This window comes from Aricia agestis, chromosome 3, assembly GCF_905147365.1.
Source record: "Aricia agestis chromosome 3, ilAriAges1.1, whole genome shotgun sequence".
In the NCBI taxonomy this organism is placed as follows: domain Eukaryota; kingdom Metazoa; phylum Arthropoda; class Insecta; order Lepidoptera; family Lycaenidae; genus Aricia; species Aricia agestis.
This window is the reverse complement of record NC_056408.1, coordinates 927,788-939,017: the sequence shown is the minus strand read 5'-3', so window position 1 is coordinate 939,017 and position 11,230 is coordinate 927,788. Positions and strand designations below refer to the sequence as shown.

Here is an 11,230-nt window from a genome sequence, read left to right as displayed (position 1 = left end):
CACGCTTTTGACACTTATGTACTTATGTAACCGATATAAAAAGGCCCATTCACGGCAGGACTGCACGGCAGTTCTACATTGAATGGGCCTCACTGATTGGTTCACACTAGGTGTTTCCAGCCGGCAACACCGAGTGTGAACCAATCAGTGAGGCCCATTTTTTTTAGGCTCTCTCCGGTCTATAGTACCTATAACCTACCTCAATGGCCTACAACATAATACTTAATCTATGGTCTACACTCTATGGTAGTGGCTGTATGGGCAACGCTACCTTTGCCTGTCCCGACCGGTACGAATTAAAAAAAATCTTTGGTAGGTACTGTCAAGTGTCATTTCTGTTTGTTGATTTCGATTTGGATTTTGGAATCGGTGAAAATAAATTATAATGTTTCATATAACACATTAACATTGTTCTTCATATTGATTCAAATCTAATTTAGACTTGAGTCTTGACCGAGTAAAAATTATTGTCTACGCGACGTTTGAAAGTATTTTTAGGAGAAATTAGAAAATGAGTGGATCAGTAATTCTTGTAACCGGTGGTTCCGGCTTAGTCGGCAAAGCAATAAATGAAATAGTATTGGAAGAAAAAAGCAAAGGAAATAAGGAGTATGAAAATGAAAATTGGATATTTCTTAGTTCAAAAGATGGCGATTTAAGGTAGGTACTTAACAGTTTTGTACACTTATCAATACATAATATTTTATAATTGCTTATCAATAAACCATTAAATTTTTATTAGACACAGTGCAAAACATTCCAAAATAGTGCTTTATCGAAATAAATTTTAATCATCACCAGACATTTTATATTGTATAAATATGAGAACAATATAGTGTATTATCATTATTTTCAGAGAAAGAACTGCTACTGAAGCAATATTTGATAAACACCAACCAACACATGTAATCCACTTAGCTGCTATGGTTGGTGGTCTTTTCCACAACATGGAACACAATTTAGACTTCTTTGTGAGTACAGAAGCCAAATTCTTTTAATATTTTTATATAATATGATCACAATTTTGTCACTTGAAGACTTATTAATAAATAAATAATAAATAAATCTTTATTTTCTCACAATAATCTAACTTAACGGCTAATTTACAAATTATTATGCTGAATTACATTAGAAAGTGAGGAGCTGGTGTCTGAATTAGGCAGTAGCTTGTGTTACAGATCACCAGGACCCCAATTATACCACGGACACATAAAAAATCCTTTAAAAATGTTTTAAATTTCTATGGAGGTAAGATCCATATTATGTGGTGTACACACGTGTGAACTCAAACTCAAAATGACCCACATGTGGTGCAGGCACAGTGAATGTGTTAAGGTATAGTTTCTATCTATTCGATAAGCGACCACAATTACTGACAAAAATTCAAGTAAAATGCCACTTTATAAGATATAGGTTTCGTTTTCTACTGACATTGGTCTAGCGACCCATGCTGTCGCTGCTTTGTAATGGCGCAAAGAAAAATGAAGCCTAGGTCATAAAGTGACATTTTATTTGAATTTTTGTTTGTGGTCCCTTGTGGCAAACATCAGAAAGCCACCTTTATTTGGGTTTAATTTTTAACTTTCATATTCTACAAGTATCTTGTCAACACTAACATAATATATTGAGGTAAAGATTATATGTTATAGTTCCAAAAGATAAGATAAAACAAAGTGTACTATAGACTAATTATGTTTTGGAATTATTTTGCAAACAAAACTAAGGATTTTGTTTAAATTTTCATCTGGTTGGGTGTTACTCTTAAAATCATTGCATAAAATGTAAATGGTTTTGTTAGGTATTGCAGTAACAAAATTTGTATTTATTATAACTATATCACTGTTATTAAGGGACATTACAGAGCGATGAACTTACAGAATAAAGTTGTAATGGATAGATAGATAGAAAATTCTTTATTTGTAGAAAAATGAACTAAATTACAATAACACTATTACTATAATAATACTCGCAACCCGCCCCGGCTTATTAAAATATAAAGCCTATGTCACTCACTGAAGAAATGATTAAAATCGATTCAGTAGTTTTATTCATTACTACCCGTACCGCAATTTTAGAATCTGTAATATCTTTTAAAATCAATAATGTACTTAAAGTATTTAATTTAATAAGGATTATTGCCGTAAATATAAAATCACTTCGAAAATTTGCCAGTATTTGAAGTTAAAAGTAAATGACAAAAAAATGTTATCGTGGGATATCCATACGAGATAGACATAATATATGATATACCATCGCGGAGTTTTCTGTAGATCTATTCATAGTGTACAATACTTAGTACATTATTTTGATAAATCTCGTAGGGTTCAGCCTGCGCTTGCAATGTAAGCGGAAAAAAATGTAATTATTTACGACATCACATTAGAAACCCCAATAATAACACTGTTTCTCCACTATTAATGAATGCAATTATACTTATAAACCTTCCTCTTTAATCACTCTATCTATTAATGAAAACTGCATCAAAATCCGTTTCGTAGTTTTAAAGATTGAAGTGAACAAAGGGACATAAGGGAAAAAAAGCGACTTTGTTAAATAGTGATATTGAAAGTAATAAAAATCAATAGAAATAGGCAGTCTTACTGGAAAAAACTAAATGGAATTCTGAAAAGTAATATTTAAAACAAAATGTTTTTCAAAACATTACATTCTATTATTCTAATCTCAATGCTTGACCTGATCTATATTTTATTTAAATACTTGGTCTTATCTTACAGAGAGAGAACATGGCTATAAACGATAATGTGCTGAACGCCAGCCACAAGTATGATGTGAAGAAGGTTGTATCCTGTCTCTCCACTTGCATCTTTCCCGATAAAACCACATATCCTATAGATGAATCTATGGTTAGTCAAAAAATATACTCAAAACTATTTTCTCTGTTATTTTAAGAAAACTCTGGTGTTATTTCATTATTACAAATACAGTGATATTTCTGATCTGGTCAGTTTATTGTCACATGTTAATTTTTAAATATAAAATATATTCCAGTTTTTTATATTTAAAATAAATAATGTTTCAGGTTCATAATGGTCCCCCACATTCCTCAAACTACGGGTACAGCTATGCCAAGAGAATGATAGATGTGCTAAACAGGTATTGTATTCTAATTATTTTAAACAGTTAGAAAATGAAACAAAAATATTTATGCCTCTAATCGCGTGCTTAAACACATGGTATATTAGGTCTGTTTCTAGATTGAAATTACATATTTATGAGATTATAGTGACACTGCATGATTTTATCATTATAGGAAATAATTATATAAAAAAGTCAGATAAGGCCGCTGCATTCCCATCATAAAAATTATGATAGGATGATTGTCTTGCCTTCTGGATTACGCCAGAGGTCCATCGGCTTTAGTGTAAAAATTTATTCTAGGGCTCCCGTACTATACCCTACCCTACCTACCCTATGGCTGGCCAAATGTCAGCGGGCGTCAACATTAGCAAACAAAACTATAATTCCGATCCTATAAAATAATTTAATTCTAAATACGGTCTTGGATATTTGTTACATTTAAAATAGTTATCCTAAATGACGACAGATGGCGGTTTATAAGTAATATAATAATAAAAGCTATAAAAGCACGGATTTAGCTATTAAAATGTGTTTAGGACTAAGGTGGGATTTCACCAAACACACATAAAACTTCGTTTTATAAAACTTAGTTCCCATTGAACGCGTTCATGCTGCGACGTAAATCTCGTTTTGTTAATTTAACTACAACATAGCAAAATATAACAATACATAAAATAACCAAACGCATGTGTCAAAACTGTCATCTTGACATTTCTTTTGTCTATGTTTTTCGTTCCACCATGTGACAGGGCTTAAACGGGTTTTATGACTTTGGACTTCGGGCGTTCAGAAGATAAAACTCGGATTTGCAGTGAACGCGTTCAGTTTATGTTGGTGAAATTCAATTCGATGTCACAATCGCGTTTATATGTTTTGAACCGGTTCAGTGTGCATTGAACGCGTTCCATTTCTTTGGTGAAATCGCCCCTAAAATACCCCTAATAACGGTTTTCAGTATTCATGTATGATTATTGCAATAAACTTATACAAAATTATACGCATTTACGTATGTATTATCATTCAAAGGTTTCGACATCTAGTGTCAAGTAGTATAATTAACGCTGAAAGCTAAAATGTTCTAGAACTTTTATACAACAAACACGTTTTTTTGCCCTTTTTTGCTCTATATCCATAATGGTAAAAGTAAGGTTTTTGAAAATTTAAGAAAATACTTAATTGTATTTCAACTTTAATAATAAGTAATAAAAAGTACATAAACTTGTGATTTAAGGGGGGCTCCCATACAAATTTACGGTACGGAACCCTATGTACGCCAGTCCGACTCGCACTTGGCCACTTTCATAATTTTTCCTTTCATTGTGGATAACGACTTACCTTGTTGCCAATTTTCAAGGTTCTAAGTCTTCTAGAAGTACCTTAGAATTTTGATGATCTGTCAGTCAGTGAGTGACAAAATGTAGTAACTTTGATCATCCGTAACTATTAAACTATTTATCGAGGTTAAGCTAGTTTTAATACTTGCTCCTAGTCACCGAAATTCTAAATCCCTAGCTTTGTTAACATCGAAGATAAAGGGGGTGTGAAAAGGCCGCGAACCGCTTCGAGAAAAGTATGCTACGGCCATGCCTTTGCTAAAAAGCTGCCGTGCTCCCAGATATAACTTTATTAAATAAAAGAAAAGATATTTATGTTTGTAGCTTTGCAAGAACATTAAAAATGAGTTTCGACTTCATAATAATTATTTTACGTATAAAAGGAAAAATAGTGTTAACAAAATTAACAATGAAACTATGATAATTAAATTCGATTAAAATATAAATGAAATCAGAACTGCGAATTACGATGAACACTCCATACTCGCTCGATAGATGGTGTAGCACTCCCTTTATATCGCGGTATCGCTTGTTTGCGGAGTATAATTATTATGGTTTAAAAAAATCAGGGATAGGTCGTTATACTCAATCGAAAGTAACATCGGTGCATGAATAACCTCCTGAAAGTTCAAAAGTTGTTGGGCTATCGTCATAGAATTTGTACTTTGTAGAAGTACCTACCTGTTATTATCAATTAATTTTACGACCTAGAATATATACCTAGAGATAGAGAATGGGTGCTAAGCTAAGTACAGAAAATAACGTGACCTGAAAAGAAAAGAAACCTTCAAAAAAGAAATGAAATCCCACCAAAACATTAAAATATGTAAAAAGGAGCCAAGCAAAATATTGCATAGCCATGCAATATATCTATCGTAAACAGTTTTCAGATCACATTCAAGCCAAGCCATCAACTTATTTTGTAATTTAAATCATCATTCAGTGAATTTATCAATAGTTTTCTTTATTTTATAATTATTATAGTGGCTTGGCAATGAGCACAAGAAAAACAAATATATAACTTCATATTTGGGGTCTCGTTATGTGTGCACCTGACAAACGCTGAAAGTGTACTGACTTAAGCCCCGCCCACAATGATGACGTTTTTTTTTATGATATAAGGGAGCAAACGGGTCACCTGATGGAAAGCAACTTCCGTCGCCCATGGACACTCGCAGCATCAGAGAGCTGCAGGTGCGTTGCCGGGCTTTTAATAGGGAATAGGGTAATAGGGGAGGGTAGGGAAGGGAAAGGAATTGGGGAGGGTATGGAAGGGAATAGGGTAGGGGATTGGGCCTCCGGTAAACTCACTCACTCGGCGAAACACAGCGCAAGCGCTGTTTCACGCCGGTTTTCTGTGATGACGTGGTATTTCTCCGGTCGAGCCGGCCCATTCGTGCCGAAGCATGGCTCTCCCACGTACAAAATGACGTCAGGACCTAGTAGAAAAACAAAGTGCACAGTTGCTTAGGCCAGCTCCTCTTTGTTTTTACTTCGTGGGATAGCCTATCCGGAACTTATCAGGAAGTGGTGAAACAGGCCCTTAGTATAACATGTTTGTCTCAGGGGCTACTGGCAGCAGCACGGGCGGCGGTTCACATCGGTGGTGCCGTGCAACGTGTTCGGGCCGCACGACAACTTCTCCAGCACCGCGCACGTGCTGCCCGCGCTCGTGCGCCGCATGCACGCCGCCATGCAGAGTGGTACGTCTGTACTGTCAGATGGCGGATATACGTTTATTTACGGCGGTTCCCAATATTTGATCTATCTCTGGTTTGGCCCTACTAGAGATAGGAATAACTCACATTAGACATTAGAGACATATATTTTATGTCAATTGTGAGCTATTCCTAACTCTAGTAGGGCAAAACCAGAGATAGATCCGAAATATTTTTCCGGTGAGTTCGAGCTCACTCGGCTCAGTACAAAATGTAAGAGACAGCGCGGACGTTTAACTGTTTCTGATCAGAAATTTCTGACAATGTGCGGCCGGGCTTAAAGTTTAGATTTTATTAGACAGTTACTTGCCACTGCCAAGTGCCAGACCACCTGTCTGGCACTTGGCAGTGGCAAGTAACTGTCAAATTGCAAGACAATCAAGCCACAACATAAATATTATGTTTCAGGTGAATCGGAGTTCGTAGTGTGGGGCAGCGGCAAGCCGCTCCGCCAGTTCATATACTCGCGGGACCTCGCGCGCCTGTTCGTGTGGGTGCTGCGACACTACGACAGCGTCGACCCTCTTATATTATCAGGTGCAGTGTTTTAGTCACGGAGGACTTAACCTGGAAAAATTTAAATTGACGCTGCTGCTGCGAATAAAAATTGTCAGCCACTCAGATGCCCACTTTAAGCACTCAGCACACTGAGTATACGCGCACACGCCTGCGTCGCCGACAAGATCCGAGGCGTTTGAAGCTTATTGCCACGTAAACAGCTGTCGACCGTAAGCCCGGGCGCGCACTAGCGGCCAAGCCGCGGCGTCCATCGAGATAGATACCTTAGTATGAAACCGCCATAGACCACGCGCACCTGGCCGCACGCTGTCAAGCGGCCACACCATACTTTCGATGGCCGCCGCGGAATGGCCGCTAGTGCGCACCCGGGCTAATAATTGTGTTTGCCACATTTTATCTATACAGATTGTGACCAACAACTTAAAAATACCCATCTAATTCAAATATTTTCATATTTCAGTGGACGAGTCAGACGAAGTGTCTATATCACAAGCGGCAGAAGCGATCGCGGCGGCATTCGACTTCCAGGGTAAGATCGTGTATGACACGACCCGCGCCGACGGACAGTATAAGAAGACGGCATCCAACAAGAAGCTAAGAGAGCTCTGTCCGGAGTTCACATTCACACCCTTTACCACTGCGGTCAAAGAGACCGTGGAGTGGTTTAAAGTGAACCACGAGAGTGCTAGACTGTAATGAAGATGGTAGTTGGTGCCATATTGGTACTACTGGAGCTACATTGCGAGGTAAGTGTTTATGAGAAACGGAATCGCGTCTTTACCTGCTACGCTAAAGGTGCGCGTCCACCGGATCGTAATCGGAGCGCACAGATTTGTTGCTTTGTATTGATTTCCATGGTACTGCACGCACTGGATCGGCATTTCTGCGCCTGATATTTGTGCTGCTGACGTCATCCGCAGTACGCTTAATTCGAATTCGAACTTTTCAAGTTCTGACGTGTTTGCGATGTGTGATAGGCGATGACAGTTGCTTTACAAAAACCTAAATTTCCGAAGCTGAATCCGAATGCAGTAGACGCACCCCATCGGCATTGTGTAAGTAACGACGCTCCGTCCGCTCCGCTAATAAGTAATAACGCTGCGGTTACGCAGCGCCCGTGTGTACTGGCTCTACCAGAGTATGAGTTGAGCCTTAGAAACACATTCCTCGAAATGCAGCTCCAGTGGAAACGCAGCCTTGGCGTATATTAGCACTAGGATTTTACCAGCAAAAGCGGTGCAAATCAAAGACAAGTGTGCAAGTATGGAAGACGCTAAAGTCCGATCGCCTAGGACCTAGTACTGTGCCCTAGAATGTAGTAGTACTGGATCCGACCGTAAAATCCTGCAGGAGTCGTTTTTTTCGATCAAATATATTTTAAAATAATCTTTAGAACGTATAGAATGGATTAATGTTGGGTTGCCTTGTCAAAAGTAGCCGCAAGTACCTCTAATTAAGTTGAATGTTCATGAGATAAATGCATAATTTGCATGTATATTTTTTTTCAGTAAATTTTACATCATTGGAAAGAAAATGACGTGAGAAAATAAGGTATAAATGGGTGCCAGCTCTAACGGCCGTTCCCAATATTTGATCTATCTCTGGTTTTGTCCTACTAGAGATAGGAATAGCTCACATTAGACATTAGTCTCTAATGTCAATTGTGAGCTATTCCTATCTCTAGTAGGGCAAAACCAGAGATAGATTAAATATTGGGAACGGCCGTAAGTCGGCCGCAACCTAGGGTTGCCAGCCCGTAAACAGACAGTTCTTCATCAAAATTGAAGCATCGATTTTTTTAATAATTTGATACCAAATTAAAGTTTTATGCATTTTGTACATGAATATCCATGGTTGCCAGTTGCACGATAGCCGCAAACTGGGGTTGCCATCACTTTTGTATATGACATGTTCAGGCCTACAATTATTATGCCTGGCATTATTTGAGGACGTCGAGAACTCGCAAGATTGCTATTTTTATTTAACAGGTGTTTTTATTTTTATGTGTATTGTCCTGTCATTCCTCAATGTCATTCCTTCTCAATTCTCTTACTTTTCTATTGAATACACGCAAGTTTGTATTACGGGCTTTCATTTTGCTCAATTAGAGGTACTTGCGGCTACTATACGTTCTAAAGATTATTTTAAAATATATATGATCGAAAAAAACGATTCATGCAGAATTTTACAGTCGGATCTTAGGATATAGGATTTTGTACATTGACAATGTATATTGTTTTCGCGGCTTGGAGTGCGTAGAGAAGTTATGCGTCGATGTGCAAATTTCTACGTACTCCGTAACCGGACTTTAGTGTTCTCTCGGTGCTGATATTAATTTGAATACCAGCTTCGATGTGAGCTGATTTTAATTGGTTATTTTCTCGAAAAAATCCAAAATCCAAGGCCAATTCCCTGTTAGCTCCAAGTTGATAATAATGTTATTGTGTTAAGTATGAGTGTATATTTTTGTATATTGGGTATAATATTATTTAAGTGTATTGTTAAGTATGTAACTCTCAATGTCATCAATAGATGTCGCTAGCTCCGTGGTTATCGGTAGCTAGATCGCAGTGTAAGAATATATTCTATATTCTAACTTTTAAGTATATTTAGTTCCTAATGTTCTCAATAGATGGCGCTAGCAATGTTTCATTGGCCGGCTAGATCGCGCTATAGAAAACTTTTTGTGATCGTATATATAGGCCATGTGAATCATTGTAAATTGGCGCGACCCTTTCTCGGTACAATAAAATGCAAGTTAATTTTGTTAGCTGGTTTTATTTGGCGAAATCCTAGTACAGTACCATTAAGGGTCAGAGCTCGTTCATTGGTCCTTCGTGGCCGAATTTTTGAGTACCGGTAGGCCAGGGGATCCGTATCACCCCCTTTCCCGCGCCCTCGCAGTGGATCGCTGCAGCAAGAGGACGTGACGTCAACGGCAGCGGTGACAGCTGAGTGACAGCTGTCAGTGCTTCGTGACATTGGAAACGTCAAAGTGGTTTGACAGCTGTCAAACCCTTCACATCAGAAACGCCAACGTCAAAGTGACATCTCAGTGAAGTTGACAGCTGTCAGTGGAGTTTGACATCGGAAACGTCAACGTCTAAGTGAAGTTGGCAGCTGTCAGTGGAGTTTGACATTTGTGCTGACAACGCGGTAGCTGACAGTGACAGTTCGAGCTATTGAAGACAAGGACGGCGGTATCTAGTCCATAGTGCAGGCAACCCCGGAGAGACGTCACCCCGTACAGAAGATCAACTGCAGAGGCGCCCTCTACAGGCGCTATTTGGAAGTACAACCAGTGTGTGAGTGAGAAGTGCAAATTGTGAGTACTTTTGTTTCCATTATAAAATTCAAGAGATTTTGAACTTTAAGAACACCTAGTAAAAAACTTTGAAGATTGTAGATTAATTTGAGACTTGTAAAAATTTTCATATTCGTTCGTTAGATCCATACTTAGAATAATTTGCATGTACATATTAGCTCAGGGACTTAGAAAATATTTGCATGTTTTAGCTAGGGACTTAGAATAGTTTGCTTAAAAACGAGGGAACGGGGAACCTATGCCCGATTTTCCCCAGAGTTCAATCAGTGATAAAAACACTTGTAAAATTTTCAACAACTTTAATTTGTGATAGACTATCTTTGTGTTGGATTTATTATTGATAAATTTTAACTTTAGTTTTTTCCTAACTTTGCTTTATACAGTTGTTGTCTTTAACATTGTTGAATATTGCAAACATGGAATTAGATACTTTAATTGTTCTTCAAGAGAAATTGCTTAGTTCTATGATTAAAGGTTTAAGTAATTTCAAAAAATCCCCTAAGGAAAGAATAACTGTTGAGTATATTGAAACGAGATTAGATAATTTAGAAAAAGATTGGTCAAGCTTTAGAGAACATAATTCAGAGATTTATAAAACTTATGATGAAACCGAAGTATCACAATCGAAATATGTAATCGGAGAATTGTATGATAAAGGTGAAGATGCCTACATAGATTATAAGTCATATATGAAAGTATCTTTAAATAAACTGTTGATGACAGATAAGCAAGTTAAAGTCTCGACGGACTCGTCCGGTGAGTCATCCAATAAATCTATGGTTAAATTGCCAAAAATCTCAATTCCCATATTCTCGGGAAAGTATTCAGAGTGGACTACGTTTCGCGATTTATTTTTATCTCTCGTCCACAAAAACACTTCTTTGGATGGAGTACAAAAGTTGCACTACTTGAAAAGTCATTTGAGTGGCGAGGCAGAACAACTTATCAGACAGACACCAATAACTGACGCGAACTATCTCCCGTGTTGGAAGCAGTTAGAGAATCGTTACGATAACAAGAGATACTTATCCAATTGCATTTTAAAAAGGTTATTTGGCCAAAAACGTTTAAATGTTGAGTCTGCCTCGGGGCTCAAGGAATTGTTGGATACGACTGTGGACTGTTTAAATGCTTTATCTAACTTGGAGATAAACGTGACTACATGGGATGTAATTATCATTCATATAATAGCATTTAAACTTGACGCCGAAACTCGTAAACAGTGGGAATTACAC

At 37.7% G+C, this 11,230-nt stretch overlaps 1 protein-coding gene across 1 annotated transcript; it reads left to right on the top strand.

Moving 5' to 3' along the window:
- The first annotated feature begins 395 nt into the window (after positions 1-395).
- LOC121740413 (GDP-L-fucose synthase) lies at positions 396-8,024 on the top strand. The gene is made up of 7 exons (XM_042133101.1): positions 396-660; positions 857-971; positions 2,736-2,864; positions 3,041-3,114; positions 6,000-6,136; positions 6,560-6,688; positions 7,131-8,024. Exons 1-7 carry the CDS (start codon positions 512-514, stop codon positions 7,364-7,366), a joined length of 969 nt encoding a protein of 322 aa, XP_041989035.1. The 5' UTR covers positions 396-511; the 3' UTR covers positions 7,367-8,024.
- The last annotated feature ends 3,206 nt before the right edge of the window (positions 8,025-11,230 follow it).